We start from the raw sequence: 19,726 nt of genomic DNA on the forward strand, positions 1-19,726 counted from the left end.
TTATTTCATACGATTAATTTATTAATACAGTAAAAAGATGAGTAAACAGCATAAGACACTGAGATGTGCGGAATGATCAGGAGTACAAATGTCTTCTTCTTACTTTACATATAAAAAATGACATCACTGATCATCACCAATCACAATATACACAGATCCAGTTCACATCCCTCGTCTACACAACATTTTTGGTGGCGTGTGAGGGACACGTCGAGACAAGAGGACGTTTGTCTTCATCTAGAGGCAAACAAGTTGATCGATTACAATCGGAGTCGTGATCATTCTGTCAATAACGGCAAGACTGCAAATCACAAAACTGTCAACAACACGGCTTGCGCTTCAGGCAAAGTCGAACAGGGTTTTTTTTTGGCTTCTTACCTTGTGAAGGGCATCAATCCATTTTAATCCTGGAGGGGGAAAACTGTGGTCAAATGGGGGACAGCCTTCAAAATGATAACAATCTTTGATTCATGTCTGAATTCAGGGGCCAAAATCACAAAGCAAGTCGACGTGAAATTAATGAAATCATAATTGAATCACCCTACAAAATGTTGTCTACGTGGGTTTTTCAGGTTCTTCATATAAACTGTACTTGCATGAATTCTGGTTGTTATTCAGAAAAAAAAAATCATAGTTTATTTCCCAAAGCAAAGGGCGCACTTCCTTAAATTTTCCAACCCGAGTCAGACTGAACCTGCTTTGGTGCTTCGTGCCCCCGAGCTCGCCCCAAACCTAAACACTTACGCTCCCTCCTCCTTCAGTAGATTCATGAACTTCATAAATCTGTATTGGGGTTTCATCTAGAAAGCACACAAGAGAGGGAGAAAGTGAGCAAGCTTACCTCCATGAATGATCCTCAACAATGAGGAGTCCCTCATCCATCCCAAAAAAAAAAAAAAAAAAAAAAAAAGTGTGGCCATGTGTTGCCATGGCGACACAAAAGATAACGTTCACGGCGTGTCGCAGCACATGCAGGTTCGGGACGGGATGGGTGGCATGTACAAAACAGCACCCCCCCGCGACCCTTGTGAGGAATAAGTAGTCAAGAAAATGGCTGGCTGGATGGATCATCTACCTTCCATCTCTTTTATTTCTTTTGGGCCAAAAGTAATGCAGGGAGGGGTAATTAGCAATTACGACTCCTAGACCTCCGGGGACCCGAGTTTGAGAATCACGCTTTTAGAGCGTTTTTATGAATATTTTATGAGGAATGTTAAAAAAAACAAAAAAAAAAACGTATCACAACACAACTGGAAGGCCAAACCACGAGCCCCTCTGGGCCATATGACAAACCACACTTGGCTGTGTCCTAGTGATTAAAGGCATATGTGGGTTGAACCTGCCCGCCACCCTCGAGGACGCGGCGGGACGCTTCGGGACTTTTTCAGGAAGCGTCCCCATGAGGCAGGACACGTGACCGCCCACTTGGCCAGTCGCAACATTGTCAAGTATGAGCGTACTGGAAGTGGAAGTGGTGACCTAGAAGCGTTCGCAACAAATCATCAGGCAAAGCCGCACGCATTTTTCATTGGACTCAACACATGGCGGTTTGCGAGCGGCGGAGGGGGACGCTCTGGCGACCAGATGTGGAGGACGGACGCCGGCAGAACACGCCGGCAGAGGGTGGGACGCCGATGTCCTTGGCGTGCAACTTGCTGCCATCAACTTCATCGCAATCATTTTTATTTAGTTTTTTTATTGACTATAATTTAGGGCTCAAGAGCCAAACGTGTATGTACAGTTCATATAAAAATTCTACACACCCATTTTCAAATGCCAAGTTTTAGTCATATCAAATAATGACACCAAATTTTTTCAATATTACTGTGACCTATGACCTGTACAACTCGATTGGAATAATCTTTTCGAAGGGAGATGGTAAAAAAAAAAAAAAAAAAAAAAAAAAAAAAAAAAAAAAACTGACAATGTGGTTGCACAAGTGTGCACACCCTTATAAATGGGGATGAGTGTTCAGAATAAATCAATTCTATTCATATTATGTTAAATGGAAATATGCACATGTCTGCCACCATTTAAATGGCCGCTGAAAAAAGTTCGGTAGTTCTAGTAGGCTTTTTTTTAAATTAGAAAAATCAATCAATCAATAAATCAATATATATATACATATATATATATATATATATATATATATACATATATATATATATATATATATATATATATATATATTTCTTTTTCTTTGTGTGTGTGTGAATCGATTTTTAAACTTCCATTTTTAATGGAAAAATATTCAACAAAACGTCTGACTTCGGGTTAGGATTCACACCTTGAGCATGGAAGAATGTTATATGAACGGAACATTAAGCCTTAATATTTTATTTTAATGCTGTTCAAACATGAAACAGATTACAACCTCTATAAGACTGAAATTTCAGATAAATAAATAATACTTTTTCATATAAATCTTACACTCTACAAGCTTACTGATTAGTATTTTCTAAATTTAAATGAAAAAAAATCGCATCAATCGACTTATAAATTCGTATCGGGATTAATCGGTATCGAATCGAATCGTGACCTGTGAATCGTGATACGAATCGAATCGTCAGGTACGAGGCAATTCACACCCCTTATATATATATATATATATATATATATATATATATATATATACACACACACACACACACATATATATATATATATTAGGGCTGTCAAAGTTAAAGCGTTAATAGATAAATTAATCACAGAAAAATGTTGCATTAATCACGTATTAACGCAGATTAATCGCACATTCGCATTTTTTTTTACCGCACCTTTTATATATATATATATATATATATATATATATATATATATATATATATATATATATATATATATATATATATATATATTAATCATTAAAAAAATCCAACAACTTGCCATAATAATAATAATAATAATAATAATAATAATATGATACTTTTGATCAAATAGTTGGTGTTGTAGTTGACGTCAGTGAGACTTCCGAATAAATCCTTGCTGCTTCTTTTAACGGGATCACTCTCACCCTCTCTCTCGTACCTGAGTGGCCATCTCGATGAGCATGATTAATTTCTTGATGCCGATCCCGACGACCCGACCTTTGAAGGCTGAGGCCAGGGCCTCCACCTCATTCTCCTGGAAGCTTCCTAGCACCTGAGAGAGCAACAAAGACCGTAAAGTTCAGCGTGTCATGGAATCGAGTTTGAAATTTATGGAAAACATTTTCAATTAAATCATTTAAAAATTATTTTAATTATTTATTTTCAACTCCGCCACAATGCGTGTGCGTTACCTCCAGGGCCTCCATCAGCTCTTTTATGTTGGAGATATTGGGAACGTGGATGGTGGTGCTGAAAGAGTTGAGCATCTCCATTTCCTGGAGCACATCTTTGCGACTGCTGGTGCCGATGATCAGCAGCTTGCGGCCCTGAAAATCAGATGATTTTTTTTTTCCCAAGTTGCGAGCTGTTGCGTTAATTTTTGGCGAAAATAAACAGAGGTGTTCACGTCATGTAATGCCCTCGCATTTGGGCAAGGAGAGCCACAATGCAATTTCAAGTCCAGACAGTCCATCCAACTCTCGATTAGGCCACACCCCCAACACGGTAAAGGGCAAGTCAACAAAAATATTATCTTCTATGCAGCCCCACTAGTCTAAACACGGTACAGTATTGTGATTACTATTGCATGGAATATGAATAAAGCAGCAAAATCCCCGTTTCTGTCCATTTCAGGAGGCGGCCATTTTGCCACTTGCCGTCTGTCGACTGAAAATGAAATCACAGATGCTCAGGGCTCAGGTATTGATCAATCACGGCTCAGCTTGCAAACATCACATGACCAAACTCAGAAAGCAGGTGCGCCGTGATTGGTCAAGCCCTAAGTAACTGTGATGTCATTTTCAGTCGACCGCCATTTCCCCATAATGGATAAAAACAGGTGGATTCTGCTGCTTATTACACAAAAACAATATTAATCAGAATGTTGTGTATATAACATTATTGTAATTTTTTAGGTTGACTACATCTATTAAAAAATAGTTTCGTTCTTTACATGCTCTTTTTATTGTGCTTATTTATTTATTACAGTGTTCCCTCGTTTTTCGCTGGGGTTAGGTTCCAAAAAATACCCGCAATAAATGAAATCCACGATGTAGCTAGTAGCTTTATGTTTTACATTTATTACAAATGTTTTAAAGCTCTAAAACGCCTCACCACACAGTTTATACACTTTTCTCATTGAGGCATTTACATTATCTCACATTTCTCTCTTGTTTAAACATTCGCAATGTTCAAACCTTCAGAAATTGTATAAAATAGGTACATTACTGTAAAAAAAAAAAAAAAAAAAAAAAGCATGCAAAATTGCACAAAAAAAAAACAAATCCGCGAAACAGCGAGGCCGTGAAAAGTGAACCGCTTTATTGCGAGGGAACACCAAATTATTACTATTTTTTTGTGGATGATTTTGGGGGGTCACATGAATTCCTTTCAACCAAGGTTATTTCAGTTCACTAAAACTAACAAAAAAAATAAAACTAAAATGAAAAAAATTAGTTAAGAAATAACATAAAAACGAAAATGCTTTTTAAAAAACGAAAACTAACTGAAGCTACATTTTATATTTAAAAAACTAACTACAACTAACTATAATTATAGCAAAAATTTCCTTGATTTTTAGTCTTTGGTAATTAGTTGAATGCATGAGCCTTTGGGGCTGATTTTAAATATGATTTTAAGTAGATTTATTTTGATATTAACCAGAATAAGGACGTTTGAAAATGTGTCACACAAGTGATGTCATCTCACAGCAGCCAATAGACAAGTATGTTCATATGACGTCACTCAAGCTCAAGAGAGACACCCATCCATCCATCCATCCATTTTTTTAACCGCTTGCTCCTCACAACTGTCGCGGGGGCGCTGGAGCCTATCCCAGCTTTGGGCAGTTTTTAAAAAACTAAAATACTGAAACTAAAACTAAACATTTATTAAATAACTAAAACGAATAAAAACTAACAGACAAAACTAAAAAAAACAAAAAAAAACATAAAAAAAAACCTCAAAATAAAATAAAAAGTAACTAAAATGAAAATTCCAAAACTATAATAATAACCCTGATTTCAACGGGGAAATTAATTTGAAAAAGCTTGGATCTCGAATAACTAAAACTAATAAAAACTAACAGAAAAAAAAAACTAAAAAAAAACAAAAAAAACCCCGCAAAAACAAACTAAAAACTAACTAAAACGAAAATTCCAAAACTATAATAATAACCCTGATTTCAACGGGGAAATTAATTTGAAAAAGCTTGGATCTCGAATAACTAAAACTAATAAAAACTAACAGAAAAAAAAACTAAAAAAAAACTAAAAAAAAACGCAAAAACAAAATAAAAACTAACTAAAACGAAAATTCCAAAACTATAATAATAACCCTGATTTCAACGGGGAAATTAATTTGAAAAAGCTTGGATCTCGAATAACTAAAACTAATAAAAACTAACAGAAAAAAAAAACTAAAAAAAAACAAAAAAAACCCCGCAAAAACAAACTAAAAACTAACTAAAACGAAAATTCCAAAACTATAATAATAACTCTGATTTCAACAGGGAAATTTATTTGAAAAAGCTTGAATCCCAGAAGGTGACCTTTGAAGCGTTGGTGCTGCAGAGCTAAAAGTTGCCTAAGACGCAGCGACGGACATGTGAAGCCGAGCTGAGAGGACGGCCGGGCGAGTGAGGGCGAACGACGCGAGCACGGCAGCAGAGCGGCGTGACAAACATGAGCCAGGAAGAAAGAAAATAATTGTAGCTGCGCTAAGCCGGCGAGCTGGAGGAGGACCAGGAGGAGCGGCAGGAGAGTGGCGAGCAGACAGCGGGGGATTATGGCCGCCGGCCGCACCCCCGCGGCGCGGGGGGTTTGCGACGCTGCATGCAGATGAGGTGCCACACAGGCGGCGGCGCTGCCAGGTCCCGCTTCTCTCACACAGCCCATTCTCCTCCGTGTCGCCCGGGCCCCCGGCGCCCCGCTGGGCCCGGCGCTTCTCATGCACATGCGGGCTATACAGCGCGCCATCCGCTGCGCTCGCAAACCCGGCAACCAGCCGCGGGCGCGGGGACGGGCGGGCCCTCGGCCGCGCCATTCACTCGGAGCGCAACAAACACTAACGAGCGTCCCCCCTCGCACAACGGCGGCTCTCATGCCACTCGCAGCCGAGACGGCCCCCGCCAGCGCACGCGTGATCTGCTGCCCTCTCTCTGCCGCCGGCGGAGCGGCAGCCCCGAGTGTTACCTTGGGAGGCGGCTTCTTGAGGAGGACCAGCAGAGCCTGCAGCACCAAGTTGGAAAAGCGAGGGCCGATGGGCACAAAGTCTGAATTCAGGAGAGGAGAGACAAGGTGAAGAAGAAAAACAAAACAAAACGGCAGGATGTTGTCAAAGGGTTCGGTCCGCGCACCCAGCAAGCGCTCGATGTCGTCCACCACGATGCAGCTGAGCTGAGACTTGTAGGCGTCCTCGAATATCTGACACCAGAAGAGAACTCACAATCAACTGGACAATAGATGCATTTGCACCTCCGAGTTCTACGTGCATTTAGTTCTTGGAACTCAAAAGGTCGATTCATGCAAATCAAGTGATGCTCAGGTGTGCCGCAGGAAATGATCTATTTTCACCTATTGCTCTGAAAATGATTTATTAACATCAAATATGTATCTGTGTACCTTTATGTCAGTGACATATAGTGACAGGCAGATGGCAGAGGGTACAAGTTAAACTGCCAATAACACGACAGAACACTTGCTTTGTTAAATATACAGTGTAATATGTAAAATTGTTGATTTGACTATTTAATTTACAATAAACAAATTAGGCTATTAATTTTTTTAATAAAACAGTTTACTATTCATTCTTTCCAATAAAGTAATAATTTAATAAAATAATTCAAAAATCTAAGCGGTTCAGAAAATGGATGGATGTACATGTAATTGTTTAGTATTATTTTTAATTTACTTTTATGACCCAAAAAAAAAAAAAACTTTTCTTAAATGTATACTTTTTTTATTTTACTGAAGGTTTTATTTTCATCCATCCATCCATTTTCTTGACCACTTATTCCTCACAAGGGTTGCGAGGGGTGCTGGAGCCTATCTCAGCGGGTTTTGGGCAATAGGCGGGGCACACCCTGAACTGGTTGCCAGCCAATCGCAGGTTAGGTTTTATTTCCAATAATAAATCTGGCTATTTGTTTAAACATAATATATAAATGAGCTATAATAACAATAATAATTAATAAAATAATTTAAATATGTTAAATGTACATGTAAATTGTTTACTATAATTCTTTTTTTTTTTTTTACTACCGAATGAACAATTCTGAGCTCTCAAAAAAAGAAAAAAAAACTACAGAATGAACAATTCTGAGCTCTCAAAAAAAGTTTACTATAATTCTATTTATTTCATGCGAAAAAATGTACCAATTATTTAAAAAATATTTTAATCGATCTAAAATATTTTTTTATTACATTTATGATAAAAAATACCCTTTTTTTTAAACAAAAAAAGAAATACAATTGTTTATTTTATCCTATGTAAAATTGTTTATTATATTTTTTTGTTTTATTATTTAAATAAATCCACCAATTTGTTTCAAAAAATGAAACTTAATTTGAATGATCTCGACTCCTGATTATGTAAGTGCTCAGAGGGCCTCATTAAAGGATGAGGATGATTAAACGTGTAGATCATGCGTGGACCTTTTTGTTGTTTGTGTTTGTTTTAGCACTGTGAATTTGGAATTTAGCTATCTGGAGTTAAAAAAACAACAACTCTAAAACTAAGAATGGAGTTGGTCACACTTGACCCACTCTTACATAATAGTAGCAATAGCAACCTTTTTAATGGCCTGGCATTTGGCGATCTCCGAATATCCGATCATCTTGTCAGGGGAGCAGATCTTGATGAAAGGAAACTGCGAATCCTCGGCGATCTTGGCCGCCAACGCCGTCTTGCCGCTGTTGGGCGGCCCTGTGTGGTCAAATCGCGACAGACGGTCCCGTCACGCGTCGATGCTGACGGTGCGTGTAATGCGCGTGTTTGCGCGGTACCCTCCAGCAGCACGGACACCAGCGGCGTGTGTTCGCTGTTCTTGGTCTGCTGCACCAGCAGCTCCCCGTCCGCCAGCACCACCGACACGGGGTCGCCCCAGCGGATGATGCCGTTCGTGATGTAGCTGGTGTAGTCCTCCTGGTTGCTGCCGAACGCCTGCGGAGGACCGAGTAACAAGCTGTTTTTTTTTTTTGCACTGTTGCACATATAAGGCAAAAAAAAAAAAAAAATCATCAAAAGTACAGATAACTGAAGAATTGAATTAAGCACATTTGTTCTTGATTACTTCCCTCAACTGATGACAACGTGACGTCAACTTACAGGTTTGATGTCGTTGTCCAGCGAGGCCATAAAGTCCAACCTGCTGACCTGCAGCTTCTCCGCCGTATCAATGTTGACCTCCACCGTGTTGCTGGCCTAAAACACGCACGCACACACAGGAATGAGATGTGCATTATTACCATTGCTCAACTACACAGAGCGCAAAGGTCAGACGGAGACGACCCCGGGCGAAGAATACGAGCTCACACGGGGCACCAGACGTCTCGGCCGTCGTACGTCAACGCCTGCTAATATCTGCCCGCGCGCTGCGCGTGTGCGCATTCAAGTGTTTTTTCAGCTGTGTAGACTTGAACTTCACAATGATTAGGTGACATTTTCTCATGATAACACGCACAGGCAGCTACATCAGAAAATAATAATTCATTGCCTCAACCTACAGATAATTATCTACTTTATTTCAGCTTTGCACCATTTTGGGGGGAGAAAAAAATAATCTAAAATCGTTCTTGTTATTTTCTGCTGATGCCATTTTTAATGTCCTGTCATGCAAATTTCCTGGAGAGGGATCAATAGTCATATTTTATATGGTTTATCCTCCTGACTACCAGGGAAAAAAATATATTGTCCAATCATGTTTATTTTGATGTTCCCCAGTCAATGTGAAGTAACTAGAATACTGCAAAAGAAATTTTTGAGAAAAAAAAAAAAAGTTTTTATTTCTAAGCTATGATGTTTTTTAATTTGTTTGATGATTTTTTTAAACTTAAATGCTAGGCTCAAATACAGTTAAAATAATTCAAACAATACTTCAATGTGTTCTTAAGAGTCTTATAGAAAACATGCTAACAACATTTAAATCCTAAATTTTTTTCAAATAAAAGTGTTATACACTTACTTTTCCTCTTCCCTAAAGAGTGCTTGCACTGAGGGAAGCCATTTTCTTTTATGATGCAATCAAACCCCTACACATTTGGTATCATTGTAAAGCTCTGAATGTCCTCTATAAAGCACAAAAACGAGTTAATTCAATTTGTATGCACTAGGTGGGAGATATTCAGGTTTAAAAAGGTCCACTACAGAGGATAAATTTGAAATGCTGGTAGTCAGGAGGTTACTGTCAGTGGCATAAAAATATCAATGTTATCGGTTAAACGACTAAAATATTGATTATTTTTCAACCCGTAATATGCACGCAAGAGGTTTGGTAGCCGACCTTAATGTGTCTGTTCATGGCGGTGGACTGCGCCGCCCTGACCAGGCCTTCCAGCTCGGCTCCGCTGTAGTTTTTGGTCTCCACGGCGAGCTCTCTGATGTCCACGTCGCCGGCCAGCAGCTTGAACTGTCGCATTTTTGCCGTGTGGATGTTCAGGATCTGAACGCGACCTTTCTCATCCGGCAGGCCTGAACGCAGGGAGAAAGCGCTTTCATGACGCAGGGACGTCGTCGTCGCCACACTAAGACGAGCCGAGTATCATCTCTCTTGCGCTCTTACCGATCTCCATCTTGACTTCCAGCCTCCCGGGCCGCAGCAAGGCCTCGTCGATCAGGTCTGGCCTGTTGGTCATACCTGAAGGAACAAAAGTAGTCAGATGAACCAGAGTACATAGGTACCTTCGTTACGAGCAATTCACTTGTGAGCGAGCCCTGACACAAACAGCAGAAATCTGCGAGTAAATTATGCCATCTCTCTCATTAAAAAGAGGTTGTAGATGGTGGCAAAGCACTACTTTTGTCTAAATGGAGCTCCGCAACTTACTTCAACATTGTTCTTTGGTACCAAGATGGCACAAGATGGTGCTAAAGCAGGGATCGACGACCTTTACTGTCAAAAGAGCCATTTTAGGTCAAATAAATAACAAAAAAAAAATTGGTCTGGTGCAGCAAAATATTTGAACATTGTGATGAACGAAACAGTGTGTTAGTCTAATGTACGGAGGGGCCCAATAGCTCATTAGAGCAGCACCATTCATTTTCTTCTACCTTTATGTAGTTATTTATTAATTATTTGTTTTTCTGCTTTTTTTGTTAAATTTTTTACATTATTGGAAATTTTATGGACATGGGGTAATTTTTTTGCCTCCCTCCTTTTTTTGTTTCGACATTTTTTTGTGCCTATTTGCTATCAATTTTCGTACATTTTTGGCAATTTTGTCGACATTTTATGGTCATTTTAAAGATTTCTTTTGTTTTTGGACATTTGATAGATACTTTTTGAACAGTTTCTTTTCTGCTTTAAAAAAATATATATATATATTTTCAGACTTTTTTTTTTTTTTTGCAATGTCAAAGACATTTTATGGTAATTTTCCGCATTTCTCCTTTTCTTTTTGGACATTTTATGGTTACTTTTGGAACATTTTATTTTCTGCCTTTTTTTTATTCAATTCTCTGACATTTTTGGCAATTTTGTGGACATTTTATAGTAATTTTCTGCTTTTCCTCTTCCTTTTTGGACATTTTAGGCATTTTTTTTCCATCCACCTCCTGTCTCCCATTTTTAAAAATTTGGACCACTTTTGAATATTTAATTAGTCATTTTATTTAATCATTAATTCATGTAAAGAATATTTTATCTGAAAAATACAAATAAATATGTTAAAAAAATATTAATACTTTTTTCTGGAGAGGGACCAAAGAGCCGCATGTGGCTCCAGAGCTGCAGGTTGCAGACCCCTGCGCTAAAGCAATACTTTTATGTGAGACTGGGCTTTGTTTAATTTTTTTGGTGGCAGAAGATAGGTAAAAAAAAAAAAAAAAATAATAATAATAATAATAATAATAATAATTAAAAAAAAAAAAAAAAAAAAAAAAATTGAGAATGAGGGTATTCATGCGTTACCGATGACCAGGATGTTGTTGAGCTGCTCCACGCCGTCCATCTTGGACAGCAGCTGGTTGACCACCGTGTCGTGCACGCCCGTGCTGCCCGCCATGCTTCCTCGCTGCTTACAGATGGCGTCGATCTCGTCCAGGATGATGATGTGCAGGCCGCTGTTGGGGCCCAGCTATTGACGGTTTGAATGGGGACACATAAAAAAAATAAAATAAAAAAAAACGTTTTTGTGGATGCTTTTGAACAGTGTCCAAGAATATTCACTCGTAGTGCGTCTCAATAGTCAAATGTCACATTTCTATCATCCTTCATCATTATTGGTGAAAGGCAACAAGCTGAGGGGGGTTTCCCCTCCATCCACACAGCTGTCAGTGCAGCATTTAAAGCAGCTGCGTGCGTGCGTGCGCAAGTCAAAGAAGCGCCTCATTAGGTGGTGAAGACTGAGGTTCGACGCCAGTGTCTCGCTATCCAAACGGACCACCACTCGGTGAAGCGTTATCAACATCTTGCTTCACCTAAAGAGCAGATCTGTCCACTCCTGCACAAATGACTTCTTACGTGTTCAGATAAATAATGTTGATAGAAGTGCGCTCAATTTGTTCAAGCTGGCCTTACTATGTGCACTAAAATCTTGAACTCTAAATGTGAGCGTGAATAGTTTTCGTCTTCATGATGACGGCAAGCATTCGAAACGGGATTGCCGGATGTTGCCCTCCTCACCCTCTTCTGCTCATCCTCGGCGTCGGCAAACAGCTTGCGCACGTTGGCCTCCGACTCGCCCACGTACTTGTTGAGGATCTCGGGCCCGTTGACGATCTTGGGCTCGCGGGCGTTGAGCATTTTGCCGATCTGCCGCGCCATCAGCGTCTTGCCGCAGCCCGGCGGGCCGTAAAGCAGGATGCCCTTCACGTGCTTGCAGCCTACGCAAACGCAACATCAGTCATTCTCAGTACTGTATTGTGATACAAACATACTATAAGTTTTTTTGTTTTTTTTATACAAAAGCATATAGAAGGCAGCTACTGACATGAATAGATGGTTTAAAACAATGGTGCTCATTACAAAAGAATGGCCAGCAGGTGGCAAAAGAGTATAAGAGATCAGCCAGGGCCATGTTGCAACAAGCTCTTTTTGCAAGTGTTTTCACCAGGAATGTGAATATTGGTGAAACTTAGCTATGTTTGAATGTGAATTTCTGCAAAACGGAAACAGATACAAATACACTTTTTTTTTTCCTGATGAAAGAAGAGGCTCTAATCTTTCTTTTGGTACATTCCAAGTTTTTATAAAAAGAGAACACAATATTCTGTGGGCCTTGCAAAATCAGTCAAAATCCAGTAACACAGCTTGGAGTGAAAAGGATGAATGAGTTCATAAAAAAAGTAAGTAAAAAAACAATAAAACGATATATAACTGAAGTTAGCTTAGTGCCTAGCAACCCCTCTGATAGTTCCTGAGTAGCTGGGAATGCAGGGCGGATGTAGTCACAAATACAGTAGGCAGCTACGTGCTTAAAGCCATTTTGGCATTCAACACTGTATACTGAAATAATGATGATCTTTACCAATTTAACAACAAACGGATGTTATATTGTTATATTGGTGTTATATTGTGGCCTATTTAGTTGAACACAAAGCTATTTATTAGAGAGAGACCGAGAGATGTTTTTTCAGGATCGATACTGATATTTGGAGTCAATATTTATGTTCACTAAAAGGAAAAATACAGGTATCAAAATAAAATAAAATAAAAATACACGCATTAACTCTTACATTTGTTGAAAATATTTGCAAAATATTGGAGGCTTTATTTTAAATCTTAGACAATTTCTTTTAAAATTCTAACAAAAAGATCAGAGTCCTTCCAGGGTCAATAGCGTGTCTTAAATTGTTACATTTTCACTTACGTTTTACATTTCAAACAGAAATGGAAGAAGTTCCCAGGATCGGCAGCATTTATTATAAAATAAACTGAATATTTAAATAAATAGATTTTTAAATTGATCCATTATCAGCGCGCTGCCGGTTGACGTCGACCTCGGCGCACAGCGTAGCTTTCATGGCGGCCGTTTGCACCTGCGCCGTGACATTTGGGCTAATTGAGAGGCCCGCTGATAAACATCTGAGCTGCCATTTGCGGAGGAGCGGCCAGGTGGGAAGTCGTCTTCGGCGCCAAAGCCCGGGTGACCTCGGCGGGAGTCAAACTCCTTCGTAAAGCAACGCTCGCGCCCAAAACGTGTGCACTGCAGACGCCCCCTCCACGCTGTGCCCCCCCCTTGCTGTCAGCACCTGTCCACCTCATGCAGGCCAATTAGATCTTTACCTTTAGCGGGACGGGCTATCAGGGCCTGGCATCTCAGCGCAGCGGCCAGCTGGACACAGCCAAAATGCCGACTCCTGCGCACCAGTGCTCGATTAAAGGTCGGTATCAGCAATGTGTGTGTTTTTTGTTAGGGACGAAGGCTCACCGCAAACAGAAAAATATTTATGAATAGTAGACATCTCCCAACCCTCAAAAAATAATTAAAAACACAACAAAAAAGACAGTCATGACATTGTGTACAATCAATTTGCTTATTTTTCCCCTTCTTAGATTTAGTTAGTTTTAAAATTTAACAAAAAGTTCAGGGAGCTCTCAGGGACTTCAGCAGGTCCTAAAAGGTTAAATGAAATCTCAAACAAATTCAATAGTTACCTTTTGTTTTCCAGGATAATGTTTTCCAAAATTTCGGGAATGTTACATTTTCACTTGTCTTAGTTTTAATTTCAAACAAAAACAAAAGGGTACAGAGAGTTCCTAGGGTCAGCAGCATCACTTATAAAGTTAACTGAAAATGTAAATAGTTTCCTGAAGTTGACACAAATTGATCTGTTTGGCCGTTACAATTTTAATGATGATTTTAATGATATTCGTCAAAATGCTGAATATCGGCAGCGATAATAAGCACGTCTGATAATCAATCTATCCCCTACTATATATCTACGTATTGTAGAAAACAATTAACTTTAAATATTTTGATACTTTACAAACAGTAAATATATCAATTACTACTTTCCTATTTGCCATTTTATAACGTTCTGGAGGGCTGTGAAATTGAAATTCACTTCCAATTCCAATTATTACACACAACAATTACAAAATCGGCATAATCATAAACAAAATAAAAGATAATTAACACTAATTTTGAGTTGTTTAAATGTACCGGTATATATATCTAACAAATGATTGTCCTAATTGTGATTGCAATTATTACCAAATTAATCATGATAATATTTTCTTCATAATCGAGCAACCCTAACGTTTTGGACTTATTGATACATACACTCATTTTTTAATGCAGTAATTTTAGGAATGTTCTACATGATAATTTGCAAAATCGCTGAGTTCACGAAAGGCAATGAGCGAATCGGCGAGGGTTCGCTCTTTTGAACAGGTCCTCACAAGTCTTCAGGCTCAGGAGGATTGATGTGGGAGAAGCGGATGAGTCATAAAGAAAAAGAGTTGTGAATCATGTGACACACGTCAGACGCTAGCCTGCGTGCTACTCGCCAATTATGACAGATGACACATTCACCTTCAAAGGTGCCTTTGCCCCTCGTTTGGATTTAAGGATTTATAAAAGTCATGAATGGATTTGACGTCTCATTATAATCCGGTGCTGACAGCAGTTACTCTACTTCAAATAAATTAAATAAACTGTTTTTTTTTTGTTTGTTTTTTCAAAGTCTGTCCAAGCATGCAAAGTCATTGCTTGTCATGTGTATGCCCGAGCAACAGGTGGCGCTGCGACAGGAACTCACCCATCTGTTCCACGATGTCCGGAGGGAAAACTCGCGAGGCGAAAGCTCGGCGGAAGATGTCGGAAAACTCCTTGTCGAGGCCGCCGATGCCCATTTTCTCAAAGTTCCAGTCGGGACTGATGATGGACTGGCGAGACTCTCTGGTCTTGGATTTCCCTGTGAACATGTCGTTTTTTAAAACATTTATTATTACCAGAAGTGGGAGATTTCAGTTACACAACTTGACTTGATTTGCCAATTTTAGGGTCTTGATTTTGACTTGAAAAGTCACGTCTGTTTATATGATTGATAATCTGCAGTTTAAACAAACTATGCCTTTTTTTTGTTGTTTTGAAAATACAAGTCAATTATTACACAATATGCGTTGTGACTGAAAAAGATTTATGACTTGCTTCACTCAAGTAATGACTTGACTCCACTTCTTTGAAATTTCGTGGGGACTCAGCTTGACTTGCTGGATTTTTGCCACAGAAACTTAAAGATTAAGAACTATTGTGGAATAATATCTATTCATCACGGTTTGTGGATGGAAAAACTACTGCCATTAATGGTGCGCAAACACTCAAATAAAACCTCCTGAGCAGTGGAGGAAGTCAATGTGAGCACAATGCCCCCTTGTGGCCATATAGAAGACTTTCATTCCATCCTGGAGATAATGGCTGTTGTGGGAATCCCTCATTTATTCCTTCATTATAGTCATTTTTACATAATACACTAAAAAATATATATATTCATCATTTACTACAAAAAGGCAAAAAGCAAAGCTTACCAATCAGCGTCATGGAGGAACTCTCCGCCTTCTCAAAGATCACCTGACTGTTTGCCAGCAACAAGCCGATGGCAATCTGAGGTTCGGAAAGACGCATTATTATGATTATTAATAGCATGATGCTATTAAACATGAAGTCATTGTGAAGGCATCAGGGGGAAAAAAAAAAGGGGCACCTTTGGTTTTTTGACCGAGCTCTGGTCACCCTTTAGGATGCTCGGGTCCATGCCCTCCATATCTTTCACTAGCACGTCCAATGGCTTATCGCCAAACTTGAACACCATCTGCAAAATTCACAGACACACAAATATGGCATAAACATATTTCAGTGTTTGGAGGAAAATGGTGTGAAAAGGAGTGATGAGCGGTGACCTTCTAGAGTGGGCATGCTGGACTGAGAAAAATGAGCTGAAAAATGTGCGTTGTCAGATACGCTGTTTGACTGCTAGCTTTTTTTGCCATTCAAAAGGCGCACGTACAGATTTGTCTTTGTGCATGCACGAAACAAGTTGTCAGCTTCTCCACTGCCCGCGAGGAAAACAGGACAAAATAGACAGGAATTTCAGACCAAAACAGTAGAATTACAGTATTGTATTTTAGAGGACACTGACAGATAAATATTTTCAATGATTTTATTTTGAAGGGCTTGGGCATGCACCACATTAATAGCTTATTATGACCACATGCCACTGGTGAAAAGGATTCCGATCATATTGTCTGTTTCTCTGCATGATTTTTTTTGTTTTGTTTTGTCGCCCTCAAGTCACCACTACGGACAAGCGTCTGCTACCTGCTGTCCCGTCGTGAAGGCCTGGTGGTTGAACTGCTGAATGAAGTCGTTGGCCATCACGTCCGAGTCGTACGGATTGCTGTCGGCGTTCTTCTTCTGCAGGAAGTCGATCTCCACCGTCATGGCGCTGATGCATTGCTTGGACTTGTCAAACGTGTAGTTGGAGACTGCAGGACATATATTTTGATGAAAAACTAGAATTGTTTTTTTCCTCCTTAGTTTACTGCCATTAAAGCAGGAGCAGAAGTGAAAGTATTCACATCTTGATGTATTTTTTTTTATTTTTGTAACAAGATAACTCTGTATTATGCTGCCCCCATGTGGCCAAAGCGCAGGAGAAGCACAAAGTCCATTGAATTGAAGCAAATGAAAAAAAGTTTGATTTAATGCTGTCATACCTGTATGTAACATAAAATATTCTAGACTTATATTTTTCTTACCAAACAAATATTACAAAAAAAAAAAAAAAAAAGTGTGATTTTTTTTTTTTTCTAAAATGGATTTGTGGCAATTCCATTTATTTCAATAAGGAAATGAATATTGAAAATTACACTGCATCTCATGCTCACTTTTTATTGACGCTACAGCTGTTGTACTGGATCTCAAGTGTACCTAATATAGTGGCAAGTGAGAGCACCTTTTTAACTCACCTTCCACTTCTTGTCCGATAGAAAGGCCGGCCCATTTCCTCTGTTTGGAGGCAAAAACAGAAGAGAACACAAGATGGACTTTCATTGCTCTTAAGCCACAACAGTGAAGGGTTCGCAACTTAGGAAGCAGATTTTAAAGTCTGGCAGAAGAAGAATAGAAGGAAGAGAGGATTCGAGAGTACCTGCAGGCTGGTGTGGAGGCAGCGGCCCGGGTTAAAGATGGACGGAGAAGAAGCCAAGTTAAAAGGAGGAAAAAGCTATTTGTTGCTGAGCTCACACACACAAGTCTTAATTTTACAGTGAGTTTAGAATTATGATGACGGTAGAAGAAGCAAAAATGTTCATTCAGATCCTTGAAAGTAGAAAGCAGATGGTCTTAAAACGGAGTACACTCCGTCTCACATGTCCCTCATTTCAAAAATTGGTTAAGATGTTAAAAAGCAGCATGTGCCTTCCCTGCTTAAGACTGCCAAGATTAGAAGCTTTTTCCAAGAGCGACCCCCGGTGGCAAGATGCAGGCTACCAGGTTTAGGGATCCCGGGCCGTACCTGTGGGAGACTAAAGGCGATGCTGCCCATGCTGACGCTGGGATGCGTCTTCAAGGTGAACACGTACTTCTGGGTTAGGTTGCGCACAGTGACATGTCTGAGAGAAACAAGAAGTAATGAGATTAATTGATACACAATAAACGTTGACTTCGGGAGTTTGTCTAAATACATTCTTATTTATATATTTATTAGGGGTGTCATATTTTGTTTGCATCTAAGTATCCAAACAGGAGACAAAATCATCATTATTTTTGCATTCAAAGTTTTTCTGACACTTTTGCTTCTGTTAAAATAAATAAACAAATACTGCAATCGGCTGGCAACCAGTTCAGGGTGTACCCCGCCAGCTGCCCACAGCCAGCTGAGATAGGCTCCAGCAACCCAGCGATATAAAGAAATAGATCGACAACTCACTGCTCAAATTGCGGCTCCTTCTCGTTGATGACGGCACAGTTGGTGAGGGACAATTTGTCGGTCGGGCATCGCGCCGCCTGCATCAGCTGAAGAAAGACAATGGACAGCGTTCAAACAAATGAACAGGGTGTTATCATTATCATATTGACAGAAAATATTTTAGTTACAAGCCATTGCGCAGCCTTTTTTTTTTTCTTTTTCCAAACTTTGTTGCTGCTATAAGTCAGCAGAGAACGTCACATCTGCCCAGCAGCCCACATCTCATATACAGTAATTGAAATGCATTGAATAAAATATTTAACAACTTCTGATGAACATAAACATTCTATGTGTTTTATGCAAAAATATGAGTTAGGAAGGAAGGAAGGGAGGAAGGAAGGAAAGAACGAATGGAAGGAAAGAAAAATTATGCATGGAAGAAAAGAGGTGGCTCGTGGCTGCATTTAAGGTCTCCACCAGCTCAACACCTCCACGTCACTTGAGACCCTAATTTGAAACCATAACCCTTGATTAAACCTCTGACTACAAACCATAACTTGACAGAACTGGCTAAAAACTTTTTACAACCATAAACCTTGTAATACGCATTAAAAAGCTACGATGATTGGTGGTAATTGTTGATGGATGACGTCTGCGTTTACGTGACCTAAAGCGGAAGTTAATCCTTGCTGGCATTTAACTTCACTCATTAAACTCGACAAACGTCTCATAATGACCAGAGGGGATAAATATTAGATGTTTAATGTTGAGACTTAACACAAAAAATGGTCGTATTGTACTTAAAATATGCAAAATAGAAACACAAGGTACTTTGTTGACATAAGTCCGTAGCAGCGCTTGAAAACGTTTGCTGACGTAAACAGTCGCTGGTGAAATGTGCTAAGTAAAGCGTTGTAGCGCTATTAAACTTGCTCACAAACTTCTTTTGAGCCAGACAGAACAATTATTGCTACGTCGACCGCTCCGGGTCAACTCCAACACATTTAAGTGGCAGCTAAATCGTGCTAGCAGAGAAAGTGGTCATAAGATTTCGCTTTCCGGGCTGCCAACTTTTGAATGACAAGTGTTTCTTCTTGCAACCACAGACTTGTTCAGTCTTCAAAAAGAGCATTTTTGTACCTCCCGCGTATGTAAATTAGTGTGGCGTGTTCGTAAACTGTACATTCGATATATATACTCACCCTCGTTGTCATCTTTGTGTTGATTCAAGCGCAAAGAACTGAAGTTTTTCTTCGGCTGACAGAGACAGCGACTGTGATGATGATCAAACCTCCCGAGATGTTACGAGATCTTGTGGCGGCACGTGACTAACACGTCTCTGACGTCACAGCATCCAGGAAGTGCGGGGACCAATATTCAGCGGTGCATATCTCCCCTGGTATGTTACTCAATAAAGCAAAAATAAAAAATAAAATAAATAAAATCTCCCCTGGTATGTTTTGTTTCTGCTATATATAGTTAATTGATTCAGTCATTGATAAGAAAGGCTATTGTATGTTCGGTAGTAATATATATAAAGAAAAAATGTATTCAGTGATGCATTTACT

At 39.4% G+C, this 19,726-nt stretch overlaps 1 protein-coding gene across 3 annotated transcripts; it reads right to left on the reverse strand.

The window, feature by feature from the left end:
- On the reverse strand, nt 1-19,486 carry LOC144004673 (vesicle-fusing ATPase-like). 3 transcript variants are annotated; one of them, XM_077502065.1, is made up of 22 exons: nt 19,361-19,486; nt 18,180-18,265; nt 17,766-17,862; nt 17,218-17,257; nt 16,568-16,734; nt 15,954-16,061; nt 15,778-15,853; nt 15,009-15,164; nt 11,929-12,128; nt 11,215-11,380; nt 9,868-9,942; nt 9,589-9,776; nt 8,415-8,510; nt 8,093-8,249; nt 7,879-8,012; nt 6,445-6,511; nt 6,281-6,360; nt 3,281-3,415; nt 3,028-3,141; nt 745-800; nt 379-407; nt 1-237 (listed from the first exon to the last, which is right to left on the reverse strand). In XM_077502065.1, the coding sequence occupies exons 1-21, from the start codon at nt 19,370-19,372 to the stop codon at nt 392-394; spliced, it is 2,226 nt and encodes a 741-aa protein (XP_077358191.1). In that variant the 5' UTR covers nt 19,373-19,486; the 3' UTR covers nt 1-237; nt 379-391. The 3 variants fall into 3 exon arrangements, with proteins under 3 accessions (XP_077358191.1, XP_077358193.1, XP_077358192.1); XM_077502067.1 differs by having other exon boundaries at nt 1-283; XM_077502066.1 differs by having other exon boundaries at nt 1-301.
- Nucleotides 19,487-19,726: the final 240 nt, after the last annotated feature.

Source organism: Festucalex cinctus, chromosome 17 (assembly GCF_051991245.1).
Source record: "Festucalex cinctus isolate MCC-2025b chromosome 17, RoL_Fcin_1.0, whole genome shotgun sequence".
Lineage (NCBI taxonomy): Eukaryota > Metazoa > Chordata > Actinopteri > Syngnathiformes > Syngnathidae > Festucalex > Festucalex cinctus.